The sequence below is a fragment of the Dermatophagoides pteronyssinus genome, unplaced genomic scaffold (genome assembly GCF_027571235.1).
Source record: "Dermatophagoides pteronyssinus isolate colony J.1.1.1.1 unplaced genomic scaffold, Derpt_VIB-CSIC_2022.12 sq0034, whole genome shotgun sequence".
Lineage (NCBI taxonomy): Eukaryota > Metazoa > Arthropoda > Arachnida > Sarcoptiformes > Pyroglyphidae > Dermatophagoides > Dermatophagoides pteronyssinus.
In genome coordinates this window covers 294755-315760 of record NW_027461558.1, presented here as the reverse complement: position 1 = coordinate 315760, position 21006 = coordinate 294755, and the positions used below count along the sequence as shown (strand labels likewise).

The 21006-nt window shown below is 28.9% G+C and overlaps 5 protein-coding genes across 10 annotated transcripts; all 5 read right to left on the bottom strand.

The window, feature by feature from the left end:
• Nucleotides 1–10: 10 nt before the first annotated feature.
• LOC113790025 (sodium-coupled monocarboxylate transporter 1-like) lies at nt 11–6120 on the bottom strand. Of its 4 annotated transcripts, none has more exons than XM_075823706.1 (8): nt 5944–6120; nt 2836–3321; nt 2628–2779; nt 2177–2540; nt 2036–2109; nt 1828–1968; nt 1258–1747; nt 11–1191 (listed from the first exon to the last, which is right to left on the bottom strand). In XM_075823706.1, the coding sequence occupies exons 2-8, from the start codon at nt 2965–2967 to the stop codon at nt 286–288; spliced, it is 2259 nt and encodes a 752-aa protein (XP_075679821.1). In that variant the 5' UTR covers nt 2968–3321; nt 5944–6120; the 3' UTR covers nt 11–285. The 4 variants fall into 4 exon arrangements, with proteins under 4 accessions (XP_075679821.1, XP_075679822.1, XP_075679824.1 ...); XM_075823707.1 differs by lacking the exon at nt 5944–6120 and adding an exon at nt 5114–5423; XM_075823709.1 differs by lacking the exon at nt 5944–6120 and adding an exon at nt 4068–4220.
• Nucleotides 6121–6725: 605 nt separating this feature from the next.
• Nucleotides 6726–7856, bottom strand: LOC113789996 (uncharacterized). The gene is made up of 2 exons (XM_027339601.2): nt 7724–7856; nt 6726–7652 (listed from the first exon to the last, which is right to left on the bottom strand). The coding sequence occupies exons 1-2, from the start codon at nt 7741–7743 to the stop codon at nt 6800–6802; spliced, it is 873 nt and encodes a 290-aa protein (XP_027195402.2). The 5' UTR covers nt 7744–7856; the 3' UTR covers nt 6726–6799.
• LOC113790057 (very-long-chain 3-oxoacyl-CoA reductase-A-like) lies at nt 7855–8986 on the bottom strand. The gene has a single exon (XM_075823716.1). The coding sequence runs from the start codon at nt 8928–8930 to the stop codon at nt 8319–8321; it is 612 nt and encodes a 203-aa protein (XP_075679831.1). The 5' UTR covers nt 8931–8986; the 3' UTR covers nt 7855–8318.
• A 118-nt stretch (nt 8987–9104) lies between these two features.
• Nucleotides 9105–15808, bottom strand: LOC113789995 (transferrin-like). 3 transcript variants are annotated; one of them, XM_075823703.1, is made up of 5 exons: nt 15367–15808; nt 12960–13197; nt 10991–11764; nt 10503–10923; nt 9105–10441 (listed from the first exon to the last, which is right to left on the bottom strand). In XM_075823703.1, exons 2-5 carry the CDS (start codon nt 13108–13110, stop codon nt 9400–9402), a joined length of 2388 nt encoding a protein of 795 aa, XP_075679818.1. In that variant the 5' UTR covers nt 13111–13197; nt 15367–15808; the 3' UTR covers nt 9105–9399. The 3 variants fall into 3 exon arrangements, with proteins under 3 accessions (XP_075679818.1, XP_075679820.1, XP_075679819.1); XM_075823705.1 differs by lacking the exons at nt 12960–13197; nt 15367–15808 and adding an exon at nt 12464–12593; XM_075823704.1 differs by lacking the exons at nt 12960–13197; nt 15367–15808 and adding an exon at nt 12250–12283.
• A 3317-nt stretch (nt 15809–19125) lies between these two features.
• On the bottom strand, nt 19126–21004 carry Nmd3 (60S ribosomal export protein NMD3). The gene is made up of 4 exons (XM_027339607.2): nt 20862–21004; nt 19968–20791; nt 19754–19908; nt 19126–19695 (listed from the first exon to the last, which is right to left on the bottom strand). The coding sequence occupies exons 1-4, from the start codon at nt 20900–20902 to the stop codon at nt 19195–19197; spliced, it is 1521 nt and encodes a 506-aa protein (XP_027195408.2). The 5' UTR covers nt 20903–21004; the 3' UTR covers nt 19126–19194.
• Between the last annotated feature and the right edge of the window lie 2 nt (nt 21005–21006).

Below are 21006 nucleotides of genomic sequence, written 5' to 3'. Positions count from 1 at the left end.
TTCTTTAAAATTGAATAACGAGGAATATTTATTTATTTATATTTTGTGAATAAAAAACATTCAATGATGTTGTTATTTGGAAAAAAATAGAAAAATTTTTATATAAGAAAAATAATGAATTTTTTGTAAAGATTTGAAAATCATTAATGTTGTTGTTGCATGATGAATTCAATGATGATGATATGTGTGTGTGTGTGTGTGTGTGTGTGTGTGTGTGTGTGAATTACATTTACAATGAAAAAAAATGAAAGCCAAAATTGAGGAAAACATGAACAAAAAAAAACATTATAAATTGATTGATGTTTTTATTGGCGATGATTCATCGATTGCATTCTGTTTGACAAGATTTTTTGGTCTAATTATCGATGTTGTTGTTGTTGATGATGATTGATCTTTGGATGTTTCTTCAATCGATATGGCTGTAATCGATTGATTATTGTTTATTATTGATGAACTTTTTGATGTTGGTGTATTGTTCGATGATAATGATGATATGGTATCGATTGTTGTTGTTGTTGTATTATATTTAGGATATTTTCCATTTGATTGTAGATAGATTCTTGGATTATCATCGTGATTATTATTATTATTATTTGAATCACTTTTATTTGAAAATTTATCTGTAATTATTGTATTTGTACCATTCGATATTAATGATAATGAATTGGTCATTGATGATGGTGTATATGATTGTTGTTCATGATCCAAATGAGCATTTGGAATATCATTCGAATAATCATATGGATATTTTGTTGGTAATAATCTACGTGGCCATATTGACCATGCTAATGAACTTAAATATTCTGATCGTACAAGATTAATTTGTCGATGACCACCAGATAATAATGAACAAATAATACCAATTAATAATGATATAATACAACCAAATACTGGTACTAATAGATAGGATATATGATATAAACGAATTAAACCTTCACGTTCATTCATTGATGATAATAATGATGATGATGATGGTAATGGTGATTGTGTTGTTGTTGACAATGGAAACATAAGATAAATATTTGGTGAAAGTGAATCGGAAACATTTTGAAATGAATGATTTTGATCAATGGACATTGATGGACATTCAGTTGATGTATCAAGCATTTGTGCTGATTTGGGATATAATAGCGAACCGATCAATACCCAAAGACCGAAAAATTCACCGGTTAATAATCCACATAGTACACCCTTTATTCATATAAAAATCATGATTATAATAGTTTTTTTTGGAAGAAATAAAGGAAAAAAACTTACAAAACTATTTGCAAATGGTACAAGAATACCGCATAAAAATAAACCAAACATTGGTCCAACCAAAGCACCGGCAATTGAAATAGCTGCTTCCAATATGGAATTAATTTGACTAACAACAAATGCCATTGCAATAGCAGCCATACCATAACCGAATGCAATAAATTTACTAATCTGTTGAATTTGTTTTTCAGGTAATTTTCGTACACTAGTACGTGATATAAAATCATCATATGTAACTGTTGCAAGTGCATTAAAACCCGAACTCATTGTTGATAATGATGCACTAAAAACACATGAAACAAATAAACCAGCCATACCAGGTATATGACTAAGATGATTCATAACAAAATATGGCATTAATTGATCAGTTTTTGTTATAACACCTGAACGTAATGGATCACAATCATAATAAACACCGAATAATGCAATACCACAAAGACAAGCACAACTTATTAACAATGCAACACCTAAAAAATTTACATATAATGATCTGTGTGTGTATGCAAAGGGAAAAAGGTAAATAAAATTTCAATATTAGAATAATTCAACTGAAATGATTAGAAATCATACAATTTAGCTCGACGTTGTGTTGTTACATTACAATAACGTTGTACTTCAGTTTGGCTTGATGCATAATTACCACACCACATTGTACCCATACCGATTACACAATTCCATATGGTTGTTGTTGAATAAATATTAATTTCCGAGCTTTATTGGAAAAAAATGAAAACAGTACAAAGGTAAATTCAATGAAAAAATAAAATTGAAAACATACTTGAAAAATTGTAATCGTCCATATTTGCTTGATGTTTCAAATGCTTTTTGTATACCACCGGCTAGATAGAATCCCTATAGTAAGTAGGTAATGGTTAAATTGAATGATGCACATAGCAAAATGACAATGAATCATACATACACGAATCATAACAACAAAAAGACCGGCAAACATAAGAAAAACCTGCACAACATCAGTCCAAACAACAGCTTTAATACCACCAATAGATGTATATAATGTACAAATAAACCCGATAATCAATATTGATGCTGTAACACTTAGTCCGGTTACAGTTTCCAATGCTAATGATGGTCCATATAATACAACACCCATATAAGGTACTGTACATAATAAAAATGAAAACGATACTGCTAAACGAACATTTTTTGAATTAAAACGTTGTTCAAGATATTGATTAACTGATGTAAAATTTAAACGATAAAAAACTGGCAGAAATAATTCAGCAGCAATCATACTGGCTGCAAAACTTGATAATATAACCATCCTGTTTTTAAAAAAAACAGATAAAAATCAAGTTAAACTCCTTTTTGTCTTTGTTTTTCGTTTGTTTAAAAAAGCGAAAAACCCTTACCAAAATTGTGTACCACGATAAAACATTTCAGCTGGATAACCAAGTATTGTAACTGAACTTTGAAAACTTGCTAATAATGACATTGCAACCGGAAATAAACTTAATGATTTATTTGATGTTAAAAATTCTTTATTGGAATGATTTTTACGATTCTAAATAAAATTGAACATTTGAAATTATGAATTTTAAAAATTCAACCACTACTTACCTTGTAAGCAAAATAAATACCAATACTGGATGAAGCGACCAACATTGCAATGAAAACGGCAAAATCCCAAAATGTAAAGCTAAATTCTTTGTTGCCTTCATAATCAGGTGTTGAATCGATGAAATTGGCCATTTTTGATATGTGATGGTGATATGTGACGATTTTGAATCGCAGAAAAAATTTAATTTGATAAAAAAAATGTTTCTTTGGAGTTTTTCAGTGTTTATAGTTGTTGAACAACAAAAATGGACTGAACTGAACTGAACAAAATGACTGAATTCTGAATTTCAGCACATTTGATTTGATTATAATCAAAAAAAAAAAAAAAAAAAACAAGCAGAAAAAGAAAACGGTATCAGATGGGGCCAATATGATCAATGTTTTCAGCAGTTGAATCGATTCCGTTTGAAACAATGACCATCAAGTGAACAATGTCAATTTACTATCTCAAATAACCATCGTTTTTTTGTTGTCATTGAGTTTGTCCTGTGTTTGAGTGAGAAAAGAAATGCAGAAAAAAAACAAAAAACGGTCAAAGGATGATGAAATAAGATGACAAAATTTGATTTATTAGAATGATAATGATGATGACAATCGAAATGTTTTGATGATAATATTTCTGACAAAACACAAATGAATGATTTGACAAAGATTTTCTTCCGAAAAAAAAAGAAAAAACCGAACGTAAAGGAAAACAATTAATGATAATATCATCAATTTGAATTGAGAACAAGGGAGAGAGAGAGAGAGAGAGATTTGGTTTGTAAAAAATGATAATAAAACACTTTTCTAATCAACCTGGATCATTATCATCATCATAAACTTATTATCATTATGCAGATGAAATTGAAGTAAAGCAAAGAAAATTAATTTTTAAAAAAAGTTTTAAATCACAAGATTTAGATCACAGATTTTGTACTAATAGACAGAAAAAAAATAAGTACAAACATAGTTGTAAAATTGATTGATGGCCCTCAAATGTTTTAATCAAAATAATGATGGTGGTGGTTTTTTTTCTTGTGTAAATATTTGTCGTTCGGAAAATAATAACCGAAAAAAAAGGAAAAATCCTAAATATCAAACATCATCATCAAGTTACATTCATTAGCATATGGGAAAAATGAGGAAAAAAACATTTAATCAAATATGAAAACCAATGATTGATGAATGATATTGAAAACAAATTCGATTCCTATTTTCTTTCAAACGAAATGAAATAAAAAAATAAAGACCAGTAGTTGTGTGTGGTGTAGCAGCAGCATTGAATGAATTCAAAGGGGAAAAAAACTCCGAATAATCAATCAATTTGATGATTCCATGATGAACGAATCGATGCTATCATGGTTGGCAATTGGCAATATATTTTTTGTCCAACAAATCATGATTGCATCGAATCAATGTAATATTAATTCTCATCATTCAAGATTATATCAATTTAACACGCAACAAAAAAAAGAGAGATTCATGAATTTCCATACAATTCATTCGATGATGATAATGATGATGGCGAAAAAAAGTAGCAAGTTTTCAATTAGTAACAAACCCAAAAACATGCAGAGAGAGAGAGAGAGAGAAATTGTTGAATTAATTACTGATTAAAAATCGATGATAATTGATTAAAACGTGATGCTGCACCGTTATTTTTTATAAGCAAACAATATTTCTTGGTCAAACAACACACACCATACCTATGCACATGCACAACGCATTGATGTTTGAATTCAATTAAAACTTTTCATTTATTCATTCAAACGACGACGACATTGAAATGTCCAATTTTTGGTCAGAAACAAAAAGTGAATGAAAAATGAAAGAAACAAAGAAAGAAAGATACCTGAAGATTAAGATTATATATGGTGTGTTTGGAAACCCGAAAATAATTTTTGTATTTTTTTCATTCAAATAACGAAACCTTGACAACAACAAAATGATGAAGACATTTTGTTTTTTTTCGTAAATATTTCATCATTGATTGTCTAGAAAGATTAAGAAAGAAAGAAAAAAAATTCGTGGGAATTTTTCCATAAATTTTTTGTTTGTTTGTTTGATTACGAAAAAAATATATGTTTCATTTGAATGATTTCGGAGGAAAAACAATTTCCGGAAAGTTTTCTTTTTCTATTTGGCGTTATTCCTGAGGATAAAAATCTATTCAAGAGATATTTATGGCCAAACGACAAAAATGGTGGGAAAAATAGTTGATAATTTGACCAACGGTATACTCTTTTTTGGTTAGCCTTGAAAAAATTATAATAATTGATTATTGTTTTCAACATACCTTTTGAAGGATTTTTTTTTGTTGGGAATTATTTCGGGAAAAAAATTTCGAAGAAATTTTCCGAATTTCGAGAAATTTTTTCTCCTCAAACTGTTATCAAGAGTAAAATGATGAAATGAAAAATCAACAATTAAAATTTACATCCAAATCCATGATGATTGAATCGATCAAAACAACCAAAAAATAAAAATAAATTCCTGGGCTTCGGAATTTCCAGAAAAAGTTTTCCAGACATTCATTCATTCATCCATCATGTTTGATGATGTGTGTGTGTGTTGTTCGTTCGTTTTATAATTATTATTGGCAACAGCCATACATCATTCATTCAGTGTGTTATATAACAACATATACACTATTTTTTTTTATTGGTGTTAACGAAAATAATGAAAAAAATTCGAGAAGAATCTTGAATTTAACACTGAATGATGATGATGCGGATAATTTTCGGGATGTTATAAAATAAATAAATAAACATGACATACATATACACCAGCAGCTAACATCATCATAATAACCGAAATTGGGTAACCCAGTCACTGTTGTTTGTTTTTTTGTTTGTTATTCTTTTTTATTTGGGTTGATAATAGAAACCGGGCCAATCATTTACTACTACTACTACTACATCAATTACCCGATGTTGTTGTTGTTGCTGTTGCTGTTGTTGAATGAAAGTGAAAATCTAGATCAAGATCTATATGAGATTCGGATAATGATGATGATGATGTTCCAGAAGAAAAAAATTTGGAACAAAATTTTTGTAGTGGTAGTGGCTCAAATTATATAGAATTTTCGTTTTAAAAATGAAAATAAAACGAATAACCGGTACTTACTGGTTTTATGATAGAATCGGTAATTCGTTTCTCGTTATAACATGATGATGGCTATTGATATGATTGGAAACTATTTTTTTCAAATTTTGGATTCTTCCAATGTTTTGAAATCTGTCGAGAAATTCGAAAAACAAATTGATGACGAAAATCCAAATTGAATTTGCTTTGGGAAAATGTCCGTGTGTTTTCTTTCAAAATTTGATGATGATGATGAAATTCTCATTCAAAAAAGAAAATTTTTGCTCATTCATTATCATCGTTGAGCAACCAGAAAACAAACAAACAAACAATAATGTTTTCTTTTAAAATGAATAAACATCATAATCACATCATGATAATAATGATAAAAATTTCAAAGAATTTTATCTTATCTTTCCAAAAAAAGCAAGCAAAGATGTGCTGTTACACAAACGCACTGTTTTCTATTTGGATGGCCATTTTCTGGCCTTCAAATAGAAATTTTTCTTCTTCCCTTTCATTTGAATGTCATTCGGGTTAATATTGTTTATATTTTCAAATTAATCAATCATGATTGATTAATTATAATTGATTAACCAAATTTGAAAAGAAAAAAAACAATTAAAACAAAGCAAAAAACTTCAAGAGAAACTGTGTGTTTGTGCATCCATATCATGTTGAACATGATTGATAGAGATTAAATCCAATCAGATTATTCTGATCTCAAGATAATGATCTTATCGACGATCTTATCTCCGAATATGCATGATAATGATTAATTATAATCATCATCATTAATATGGAACACATGTCGCCATCTATCGTTTTCAAAATGAAATTATTACTCCATTTATTTAATTTTTTCAAATAAGAAAAAAAATGAAAAAATCATTTAAAATCATTTCTCAGTCCATAAATGTTCTTCATATTCAGGTTTTTGATCAGCCATCGGTTGTTGTTGATCTTGTTGCTCGGTATTTTCACTAACACTTCTTGATTTTAGTCTACCAAACACTTGTGGAACAGCACCACCATTATTTGCTGGCAGATATGTTGCTGTTGCACCTGTTGTTATAATTGGCGGTGGTGGTAATGCTTTTGGTGACAATGATTTTTTTGAATTAAAACGAAGTAAAATTTTCGGTCCATTACTATTTGGTGATAATGTTCTTCGATCAGTTTTGTTATTAGTGGATGATTTTGATGATAGCAATTGTGATGTTCTTGTTGATGAACGTTTTTCACTTAATGATTTTTCACTTGCTGAACTTTCCTCATCTTCAGTTGTACCTTTAGTTGATTTTTTTGTTTTTGGTGTACGGTTTTTTTTCTGTTTTTTTAATGAAATTTTTTTCGTTTTTATCGTCGATTTGATTGATGATGTTGCTGGTATTGTTGATGTCATAATACCCATTGATTTAAGTAATGATTTACGTCTTTCATAAATACAAGCAGCAATTATTAAACCAATTGTAATTATAATATCAATAGACATTAATACTAATACAGCAATACTTGATGCCATACCGCAAGAATCTTCACCTGAAAACCGTTCACAACTAAAATCATCACATAAATCTGATTGATATGTACAACGACCACAAAATAATTCTAAACGTTTTTCATTTCGACAATTTTGTTCAATACATTTACAAAAAAATAAACGTTGACAACATCGCAATAATTCGGATGGACCAACTTTATTTACAATATTTCCTTCAGATACTCTTTCACATAATTGTGATAATTCACTAGAATTTTGGTAATGAAAGATTTTTCAATTCAATAAATGTTAAAAAGCGTCAATCAGAAAAAATCTTACCCAAAATTTTCATTGTCCATTTTATTTAATCAAAGTAGGTCGGATTGTTTCTTTTGGGATCTCGATTCACACAAATATCAATCAAATTGAAACAACAACAAAAAAAATTTCATTCAAAAACAACAGAGTAAAAAAATGGAAAAATTGTCGAATTTTATTTCAAAAAAATTCTGTAAAAAGAATTCAATTATAATGAAAATGTCAAAAATCAAATTATTTGTTCATTATTGTTGCGAAAATTTTTCCATAATGCTGTGCCAATTAATTTGATAAAATTACTTTTTTCAGCAAAATTTTGATCATGATATGCTTGAAAATGATATAGAAAAATATCCTTACTAACTGCAATGAAATATCGTTCACCAAGTATTAGGGCAGCAATTTTAGTAAATTCTGATAATAATCGATGATAAATATAACCACAGCTAAATTTTTCATTCCATTGAATAGATTTTAATGCATTTTGTACATAACATTTAGCTGATGGTATAAATAAACTTGGTCGAATAGTAAGTGCGAGTGGTCCCACTTGTATAAACTAAAAAAACTAGTTTGCCGGATCATGCTTGCTTGATATGTTAAACTCGAAAGTTTGTCAAATCGCAAACTTTTCCCGTTTTCTACTTCCACAGTGCATTTTTCGGTTTAGTCTGTTTGTTAGTTTATACAAGTGGGACCGCCGCCTTATATTCGATGAAAGATTTATGATTAAACCACGTTGTTTTTTAATCATTGTTGGCAGAATAAGATCGGTCATTCGTACTGTACTTGTAATATTAACATTAATCATATCTTGATGATAATCACTTGATTCATCGTAGAAAGCATCCAAATTTTCCAAATTAGCAAAGCCAACATTATTGACCAATATGAAAACATCTTTATCTTTGATTGCCAAACGAATTTGATCATAAATATCTAATTTTTTAAAATCAACTGCGACAGTTTCGATTTGAACATTATTTCCGGATTCATCAAGAATTGTTTGTCGTTTTGTGGCCAATTTTTCCGGATTTCGGCTAATCATAACAATATTATAACCTTTTTGAGCCAATTGTCGAGCAAATTCATAACCAATACCATCGGTTGCACCGGTAACAACAGCCCAATATTTGCCATTATTCGTATCCCAAACAAAGGGACGATAATTACAAAATTTCCATAAAATTATTGAAATAATAATCACTATTATTGTTAGAAAAATCATTTTTCAAACGAAACAAAATAATGTTCATTTGCAGCATGAAACAACAAAATCAAAAATGACAACCACATCTCGAATAATAAGATTTTTTTAATGAATTTATTTTACTCTATGCGTATGAACAAACAAAAAAAAGACAAATTTTCCAGTGATGCTTTTTTTGAATATATAAACAGATTTAACAGTTGATAAAATTCTATGTATTTTTTTATTGTAATCCATTAATAATGCATTTTTAATTTAGAAAAAAAAGAGAAAAATAAGCTTGTATAAGAAACAAAAACTTAAAATTTGATGATGATGATCCATTACCATGATGAGTTGGATGCATTTGTGTATATAGAAATTACCTGTATGTGTTTTAGTTACATTGAATTATTGTGCGTGTGTACTGTTGTTGTTGTGTGAATGAAATAAAAAAATGTAAATCACTAAAATGGCCTTCGAAATAATGACGTAATTAACAATTTTTTTAATATAAAAGAATATAATACAATAATGTTGTAAAAATAATCAATATGAATGATAAATTTTCCGAAATACAACCACATGTAATTAAATCATTACTTTCAAGATAAGGTAAAAAATCACCTAATGTTTCTTCAAGACTAATATCCGGACGAAATAATTGAATTTTTTGTGCACGATCCGAAAACATTATATCCGAACGATTACGAAACATACCGGCAATTAAAAATGATGTTTTATATTTGCCGAAAAATGTTTCACTTAATTGATTCAGAATGTACATTGCATCCAATCGTATATCGTATGGTGTAAATATTGATGTTGCTATTATTGAATCAGGTATTGCTTGTATATGACAACGATTATAATCATATATGGTTGCATGTAATAATGTACGACCAACACCAATACTACCAACGCCATTACCACCATTATTATTATTATTAACAAAATCATTAACATCATCAATACTATTACCACGTAATGTACCACCAGTACGTGGATCGAATAAATCTTTTGGTATACGACAAAGCAGACGAAAATCTGAACTTTTTAAATCTTTTGCCCAATTGGTTGGAAATCTGGAATTTGTTAAACGAAGAATTGTATCATGTGAAACAAATGCAACATCACCACGTCCTTCAACCAAACATCTGATAGCACCATCTTCACCACTAAATCTTTCACCAAAATCTAGATCACAATGATGATGACCACGTTCATCACCAATACATTGTGAACAAAGTTGTTTAACACCAGTACCATTTGGATTAATACGTGCATCAGCTGCACCTGGTACACAACTTGCACTAAAATAATCAACAATAATTTGTGCACGATTACAACTAGTTGGTTCAACTAATTCATCACGTATCAATGAACCGATTGGTATTGTCCAACTAGCTAGATGTCCAAATCCACTATGACATGAACGTTTATGTTTCATTTGTGATAACATTGATAAATCAGAATTTGATCGTACAACAGCTACTGAATATTGTGGATCATTACTTTCGATTTTGGCTAATGCTTGTAATGATTGATATCTAATTAAGCAATGGGAAAGAGAGAATAAATGAGATTGAAATGTTAAACAAATTTCCTTACCTGGCACCATAATAAAAACGATCAGGTGAAAGTATCATTAAATCAGCTTTACGTTCGTTTATCAAGCGAATACATGTTTCTTCGGAATCAGCTTGATAACACCGGATCGGTGGATGAATTCTTCGTGAAAATGCAGCTTTTTGTAATTTTTGACATTTACTTAGTTCACCTTCTTTACTTAAACAAAATGTTATATTTCTTTTTGGACAACCTTGCATTTGTTTTTCGATAGATGGTATGAAAAATTCTAAATAATGATCATATCTCATTGGTCCATTATTTGGATTTGATGGAAATAATTGTATTAATTGTGTAACATTTAATGATGATACAAATGATTTATCAAACCAACTTGGTCGTAATTTACTAAAACGATTATAAACCATTTGTAATGTACGAAAATAAATATCTTTATTTCGATCTAAAAATGAAAAAGGATTATCATTAGATTAAAAGATTTCAACATTCAAAGACAAACAAACACAAACCTCTACCGGAACGTATTACAAATGCATTGGTTGGATGTTTAGCCCAATGACAACCACGTGATGTAATAGCCATTCTAGTACCATCCATACATAAAAATTCATACATTGATGACATGATTGTACGTTGTGCAAAATAATCAACAGCCATTTCAATTGTAGTGAATGCAATTTCACCTAAACCTTCAGTCATACATTTAATTGAACCATCAGGACCGGCAAAACTATCCTGTTCTGAACATAAACCATAAACATTATCACGACAAAGTGAACATAAACGACGATGTTTTCGTTTAAGTTGTTCATCCAAAAATAAATCTGTTGACCAATTACCAGCAGCACATGCTTCAAGGAAAAATTTTTCCACTGTTTGTAATTCTGATCGACAATCTGGTACCATTGTTTCATAATATGATAATATTCCTAACGGTATATTCCATCGATAAAGATCATTATAAGGACCAAGACATGCACGTTTATTTTTCAAATCAATCAATGAATGTATTTTAACATCTCTACGTACTAAAACAGCTGTACGTTGTAGATAATTATTACCATTATATTCTTCTCGTACAAATGGTTCAAGATTATAAAGACGTCCAGCCATATAAATTTCTTCAGCATCTAGATTAACAATATCAGCTTCATCACGATCCAATAAACGCATACATTCAAATTTATCTCTAGCATTTATACAGGAAAATAATCCCGGTATATTATCGGCCATTTGATTACAATCATCATATACTGATTGTGGTACACAGATTCTTGTACGTACTTGAAAACGAACAAAGAAAAAAGAAGAAACAGAAAAAAATTAAATTAAATTTGAAAGAATTTTCAAATAGGAAAAAAACATGCAAAATCATATAGCCAATGGGCAAAACATCCCCAAAATCTATCATCCATAAGAAAAAACATTGAAAAATAGAAATCCCAAACAAAAAAAAACGACAAACTGATCAATCAAAATTTTTCCAATCATCAAATAGTAATTATTATTATTATTAGATTTGTTTTGTTTTTTTTTCTGTTTGATTTCTAGCTCGAAAATATCATTCATAACAATGACATTAATCTATTGAATGGTTTTGAATGATAGTTTTTAATAGCCTGAGGGCAAACAACTACAACAAGCATCCTTCTTGCTTTTTTTTACTATGACTGATGATGATCAATTCAATCAATCGATGTGATCAATAAAAAAAATGTTTATTTGAAACTATGGCAACCAAAAAAAACAAAAAAAAAGACGTGCATACATAGGTTCATCAAGGCCATAAATATTCAAAAACATTATCATTAAAAGAACATATAGGGGAATATGTTTTCAATGTTTTCATTGACATTCAAAAATAATAACATTGAAATTGTGAAAAACCCATCCAGGATTATTTTTTTTACTAACATTTTCTTTTGTGAAAATTCTATCATCATTAATGAATTTGAATAGGGATGTCAAAAGTAAATATTTACATTAGAGATTTTCTTTTCAAGTTCTTTTTTTTCATTTAACACTGCTGCATCAACTCTATTTGTGATTTTTCTGAATCAAAAAACAAAAAATTATTGTTCTGATTGAAAAAAAACAATGAAAAAACTGATTTTTTGATTGAAAAATCAATCAATTGATTGACAGATTGGAGTGAGAGCTTCAGATTTGGACAAAAAACATGCATGCATTAATCAAATGACCTAAATAATGTATGTAAAAACAGAGAAAAACTTTATTGATTTTGATATGTCCATCATCAAAATAATCTTTTGGAAGAATTCATCCATACAATCGATTGTATCATTATCGATTATATCGATTGTATAATAATAATAATGACAATCGAATCTTAATGATTGATCAATAAATAATAAAATTCAAGCTTCTTAATAATCAAATAATGGTGATGTGTTTATAGCTGCTTTTTTATAATGAACAAACAAAAAACAAAAGAAATTTTTTTTTCAAAAAACTTACATTGTGCATTGGACAGTAATAAACGAAGATGATGATGATCGAATAGAAGAAAATCATTCATAAATAAAATGATAATATTAATCGAAATGATGATCGAAATTAATCGATTCATCAATCGATAAATCGTTGATGATGATGACAGATGAATCATGTTCGGACAGATTTTTCAAATGAACCGAAAAAAAATTCAGATGAAAGGAAGGAAGGAAGAAAGTTGTCTCTAAATGATGAATTGAATCTAAAATGAAATTAAAAAAAAACAAAGCAAAAAATGAGAATCAAATTGACAAATTGATCTAAAAATAGACGGATCTTTGTCGCTGTTGTCAGTGATGATAATGATTTACATTTTGAAATGATACAAAATTTGAATTGATGATGGATCAATCAATCAATCAATTCGAAAACAAAAAAGAAAATAATGAAGGACATTTGCATAAAAAAATGTCTAAATTAATTGCGAGAAAATAATGAAATCGATGGAAAACAAAAACAAGAGAAACAGATCAACGATTCATTCATTCATTCATTATGGACAATTGTCAATTATTATCCTCATCATCATCATTTGGATGTCATTTGAAATTAGAATGAAAAGAAATTCATTTCTTGAGGACATTATCATCATCCATGTCCATCGATTTTTTGATTTTGATGATAATAATGGTGGTGGCGAACAACAACAACAAAAAAAACATCAACAGGAACGAATATAATGAAAATGAAATGAACGAAACAATCGATTGTTGTTGTTGTTATCTTCAACAATTGGTTTGCACTGTCTTTCTCTCTCTCTCTCTCTCTCTCTCTCTCTCTCTCTCTCTCTCCGTTTGATTTGGTTTTTTGATTATAATCATATTATCGATGCTTTTTAAACCATTTTATTCATTCATTCTACACTTACTAACTGTTGTTGATGTTTTGTTTGTTACTCATCAATGATGATATTACACTATCATAATATCGATAACGTTCATCACTGGAGACAAACATGCAGAAAAAAAGAGATGGACAACTGATTTAGCTTCTGTTCTTCTCTGCTTCAATTTCCCTTTCAAAAGATTCTTTCATGGCAATTATTTGTTTGTTTTGTTTTTACGAAACATTGATTTAATGGAATAATTGCAATTATTACGAAGCGATTCGGTTGTTTTTGATTTTTGTTTTTATCAAGTATCATCGTTGCACCAATGATGATGAATAATTTTCTATGAAAATTTGTCCAAAATTTGATTTTGCAAAACGAAAAAAATCGTGAATTTGAAAAAAAAATTCAATCGATTTTAGTTTTTTTATTTGGAAGACGAGAACGAAAAGAAAAATCGATTAAAACGACATTGAAAATACCTCTCTCTCTCTGTGTGTGGAAATAGTCGAATCGAAAGAAACAAAAAAACAAATTAATTAATTATCAACACAAACAAACATAGAATTCAATGAGGATTCTCTTTGATTTTTTTTGAAATCAATCGATCGATGGATTAAACAAAGTTTTTTTTCAGTTTTACATTTTCCAGTTTTTCATTTGCACCAAAAATCGTGTTCAGAATTAATTAATCAATGTGGACATAGAGAGAAAGTGAAAAAAAACCTTTAAATAAAATCGAAATTTGCATATTTTTTTACTTTTGTGCGAAAAAAATTCCCTTAAAGTTTCCGATTTGACAAAAAGATTCTGTTTGTTACCCTTGTTTTCAACCCTGATCAATCAATCTAATCAATGATGGATGGATGAATCACCAACCATTTTCAAACACCACCCAAAAATCGTAAAAATCCCAAAAATAATGATGTTTTTTTTTGCAGGTAAAAAAGAAGAATTGATGAATGTTTTGTTTCTTCCACACACACACTTATATAATCAAATAGTCAGTGTGTGTGTGTAATGGATAATGATCATTTGCTTTGGTTGTTTGTTTTGCTAGCTAGTGTTTCATCATTGATGATGATGCAAAACAAACGATCATCATCGATAGGAAAACAATGGTTGTACACACACAGAGAGAGAAAAAGGAAAAACAAAAACATCAAGGTCAACATTAAGGTTTTAATGATGTTTTTTATTTATTTCAGGGGAAAAAATTTCACTTTTTAAAAAAATTTAAATTTCCGATTTAAAAACAAATTTTTTGCTGTTGAATATTTTAGCACCGGTTGTGGTCAAGCGAAAATTGGATTTAAAAAATTTTTTTCAAGCAAACAACCAAAAATCAATATTTGCTATAGTTTTTTTTTGGGGTCAGCGACAAATAACACTTGAAAAACAAAAATTTTAAAATTGATTTTTTTTTTGACAGGAAAAATAAAGTTTTTGACGAAATTGTTGTTGTTGTTGTTTGAACATTTACACACATTTCTGAATTAATGAATCGTAAATGGAAAAAAGTTTTACCAGAAACAAACTTACCGGGAAATTTTCCTTTTTGACAGAAAAATTTATTCAAATTACGAAATTCAACAAAAAAAAAAAAAAAAAAATGTTTTACATTTTTCAATCCACTGAATCTTTTCGAGTTCACACTGAAATCATTATCATTTTCAAAAAGAAAAAAATTCTTGTTCGGCAATCAAATGTCCATCGTTGTCAAAAGAGTTGAAACAAAACAAAAACAAAACACAAAAAACTGAAAAATTTTATTACTTAAAACAACAAAGAAACAAACAAATTTGCATAACGTGTCATTGAAGATTCAATTCATTGACTGTAGTGTAGCCGAGAGAAAAAAGTTGGACGGTCATTGATGATGAAGATTTCACCAAGAAACAAAATTCAAAAAGTGAAACAAACCAAAAACAAGAAATAACAGAATAAGTTTTTATTCAATATTGATGAAAAAAAATGTTTGGTTTTAAATTGAATTTAGAAAAAACAAAATTGAAATCGAAATTGAAATCGACAAAGCCGTGTGACAGCATCAATGTACACACAGAAGTAGCAGTGAAAAAAAAACAAAACAACGAAATGGGCGGCGGATAGTTTTAGTTTTTGGAAAATGTTGGTTAAGCAGGTTGATTGATTGATTGAAAACAAAACGAAGAGAAAAAAAACTAACTGACCAACTGACCAGCCAACCAAATACAAATGACAAGAGAGAAAAACGATTCTTTGGACGAAAAGCAACAAACCTGGTTGACTATTGAATTGAAAGCTTTTGGCTGCCAATTTCAAAACATGCACAGAAGAAAAAAATCATTATCATCAAAGACCAATGTCCATTTTATGTGTCGACGATGGATACGTGAAAAAAAGTATCATCATTATCATCAAAGTTTGGACTCATTATATGAGCAATAATGAAGAAAGTGAAGAGAAATGTCCAAATGGAATGATGATATTAATGATGATGATGATGATGGACAAAAAAAATGAAAATGAATGATGTTCCCATTTCTGTGTAATGTGCAATGGTCAACCAAACATTGTATTTTCTTTTAGCTTTTAACTTTTAATTGTAGTTTTTCTGTTTTGTTTTTTCGGCTACTAACTAACTAACTAACTAATTAAATGGACATTATCCTTATTTATTTTTTCTTTTCTTTTCTGTTTGATTCTTGATTGATTCATTCATTCATTATTACGGTCATTGTAATTATGATTATGAAATTATTTTATGAATCATCATCATTATCATCATCGTAATTGTCACGCAATTTCATCCGAAAATTAGATTAAGTTTTTTTGGGTTAGTTCGGTTCCATCAGTTCTACAATAACAAACATATAACACACACACACACCTTGAAAATGTTTTTTTCGCTTCAAAACTCTGAACATCACTTCTTCTTCATCCAAGATGAATGGCTAATGTCAAAAAAAAAGTGTGAAAGAAATGGGCAATTTCTTTCTTTTTTTCTGTTTAGGCATAAATAGAGATAAATAATTTTTTCAAGACCACAAAACACATCGTTGAGAATCATCTTTATCCAAAAAAATGAGAATAATCTTTATTCATCACCAAAAAAGATAAAATTAAATGATAATAATGTTAATTTGAAACGAAAAAAAGCAAACAAAAACAAAAAACGAAAATGGATGTTTGCCAATTCAAGGTCTTCTGGAACAACACTCTATGCAAAGTGGAAGGAATCGTGAAAAAAAACATTTAATTATTTTGAAGAAGAAAACAAATCCCAAAACAAAACAAAACGATTCTCAAAATGATGTGAAAAAGTTTTGTTTTTGTTTTACAAAAATTGCAACAACTTGATTTATGACACATAAAATTGCTTGCAATTTTATGTGATGATCGAATTGGATTCTGGACAACAACAAAAAAAAATTGACAATTGAAACGATGTCGACGACTACGATGATGATGATTTTTCAATGTCAATAACAAATTCAGTTTAACATTATCATGATGGTGATTCGATTTCATTTTCGATTGAATTGAATTGAATGAATTATACTTTAATTGGTTTTTAGGTTATCGAATTTCCAATTGGAAAAAACAAACAAAACAAAAAAACCATCGCCATCATCATCAATCATCATTATGTGATTGTCTAATCATTTTCATTTTTCTACCTGTGTGTTTCTATCATCAAATTGAAAAAGCGACAACTTTTACTTACTTTTCCTTTCACTTACTTACTTTTGAACGGTCATTTTGATAATTAAAATGCAAAGTTGCTGCATTCATATTTCTGGATGACAGAAGTGACTAATTCAATGCACCATACACGTGCAAAAAAGTTTGTCAAAAAAAAGTGGAAGAAGAAGGAGAAAAACATTTAAAACTTACCTTGGTTATTATCATCATTATTATCATGGTGGTGATGGTGATGAAAATGACCAACAAATTTTTGGTTTCGAAATCATTTGCCAAAAAGAAGACTAGAACATCGAAATATCATATGATCATCATATTTTCAGTTGAAAGAATGATAAGATAGGAAATTTTGAAAACGTTTGTTGATGATGATAATATGGGGATTTTAAACGGTGAGAGATTATTACAAACAGAACAATCGAACATCATAAGTAATAATTCAAACGAAAAAAATGAAAAATGAAAATGAAAAATGTGAGCATCATACAGGAAGACAGCGAAACAACAACAACAAAAACAGAAAAACAAAAGCAGACAAAAAATTTATATTCAAAAGTCCATCATATTGATGATGATAAAACTTTTCATCAGGAAAACTTTTCCAAATGATAATGATGATAAGGTTGACCAATGGATCATCATAATAATGATGTTGTTGTTGTGGTTGGCCAAAATATGAATTAGAAGATGACCACAGCCGTGATGATCATAATAAAAACTCATAATGATCATCGTGTAGGTTCCTCTGATTGTTGATTTTAAAAAGATTTACATTTTTATTTTTTCGGCTGTTGTTGTGATGGATAAGTGCTTATTGAACACACACTGGAAATGGAGAAAAAAAATGTAGATCAGATAAGTTCAATTTCTTCACTCTTTCTCCATACTTGGAGTGATGAACATTTTGATTTGATTGATTTTTTCTGGGTTTCATTTTTTTCCGAAGCACTCTGCTGTTATTACATTATCAATTTCGATGTTTTTTCGATATTTTTTTCCATTTTCTTTGGTGATTAGAAAATCCAAAAATGTTCAGCTGTGTGTGTGTTTTCAGATTTTTCGAGATGAATTAATTTGATGATGTCCATGAAACATGAATTTATTTTGAGACGAAAGAAAATGCTTTTTTTGTTGGAGAGAAAATAGCTCAAAAAACAAATGTTTCATATTAGATTTTGAACAGATTTTTCTGTTGTAGATCTTAAATGAAACAAACGTTGCAATAAAACAAAAAACTAGGTCAGCTTTTTGAAGCTTGTAGCCATTTTCAGTTCATCATCATCGTTGTCAAAATTGATTATTTTGGCTATTTAAGTCAATTAAACATCGTATAGATGATTTTAATTTGCGAATTGATGAAATGCGTGTCCAACAACAACAACATTAACATCGATATTATTCATCGTTGCATTCAGCACTTGCTTAAGAGGTGATTACCATTATCCATCAAAAAAAAAATCCCTGAAAGTACAAATTACGATCATGTCGTTTATGAACAGTAATTGTATACATAATCGAATCAAATCGGATATCGATATTATTTGTCGGTCATATATGACGTTACTTCATAAAAATGAATTTGAAAGCTTGTCAAAAAACAAAAACAAAAATCAATCAATCAAAATAATAAAATTTATTGATTATCGATTTAAAGCAACATATAAAATAAACATATAATTTCTTTCAATCACCAATATTTAAATCATCTAACATTTCTTGTAAAGAAATTTCCGGAACATCATCATAATTTTCAACTGCCATTTCCGAATCAATTTTACGTTTATCTTTATAAATATTAATATGACGTCTAATAATATCATCTTCTTCAAGATCTTCCATAAATTCAATATAATCATCATCCATACGATTATTATTATTATTCGAACTTATTTGGCTAGCAGTTTCAGTATCGTTTAGAAATTTTCTTAAACGCCAACGACGACGTCTTTTACGTTCATTACGATCACCATAATATTTTTTAACAATAATAACATCCGGTATTTTATCTTGATGTGATTGTTCATATAGTTCCCAATTTGGTTCATTTAAATTTGCTGTACTAAGATCGAAACCAAGAATTAAATCACCTGGATGTAAAAGATGTCCAAGATGTGTACGTGTATGTATCTGTGCTGAACTGCCAATTTCGGATGATTTTACCAAATATGCATCGGCTAATTCATGCTGCAATGAAAAAACAAAACAATGATGAAAGGTGAGAAAACATTAAACATTGACTGACCTTTTGTGATTGGCGAAAGTTGGCACCACCACCACCACCATTATTAGCATTTGCAATCATATCCATTTCCATAATGGTATATTCAATCAATTTATTTGAATAACAAATTGAACGAAATGGTGCCCGAAAATAAGTGGTAGCATTCATTTCGGCAACTTTCAATGAAAAAAAAGTCAAAATAAAACAAACGAAAAAACAAAACGAAAAAACTTACCATTCAATGTAAATGGATCGATTACAGTAATCAAATTGGTTACACGTAATACAACACAAATCTGGCCAATATTACCCAATTGTCTTGCTGTTGCTAATGGCAAACAAACAACATCATCTTTACATATTGGTACAATTTCAACAGCAAATGTATATTTATAATTATAAGTATTATTATGTGTATCATGTGATATTAATTGTTTGGATGTTGTATAACGACACGGGACCATTGATTGAAGAAAATCAACCAATTTTTTTGCATCATCACGTTTATCATAGAAAAAATCGATACCTTCATGTATTTGTTTAACATTAACACATCGGTCATGTGCTTTATATTTCAATAATAATTGTTCCAGATAATAAAATGTTTTTTTATGTGTTACTTTTTGTCGTACTTGAACGACTGCTTTCCAAAAATCTTTTGCTTCAATACGATGACATTGATCACACATTGATGAATGAACTGAATATTCAACAATGAATATTTGTTGTAGAATTGCACCACCTTGAACTTCTTTCTGTACGGTTAGTTTGATTTTTAAACGTTTTGAATGTGGTTCAGTCCATATAAAATTTGCATCCACCAAATGTACACGATTCAGATTCTTCAATTTTTTCAACAATAATGACATTAATTCACGTGATTCCAGTTCGGCAACTATCCATTGTCCCATTGCTTGTTGATAACGTTCACATTTTTTACAAAAATAAACAATCATTTCTTTCGGTATACCTTCGGTGATATCGATTTTTGAACGTAAACATGATATACATGTATTCGATGGATTTGGATCGATTAATGTTCCACATTCACAACAAAGTCTTTCAAAGATTGTATAAATGATGAAATTTAATGATTATCAAATTTTTTTAAAACCAAAAAGAAACTTACATTTTTGTTGGTGTTTCCTGATTCATCGGAATATATTCCATTGTTTTGTTTTCCTTGTTTTTGTTGATTTAATTAATATTTTTCTTTTCGGATGAAAAATTCTTGCTCAAATGAAACACGTGGAGCAAACAAACTAATCGAACGC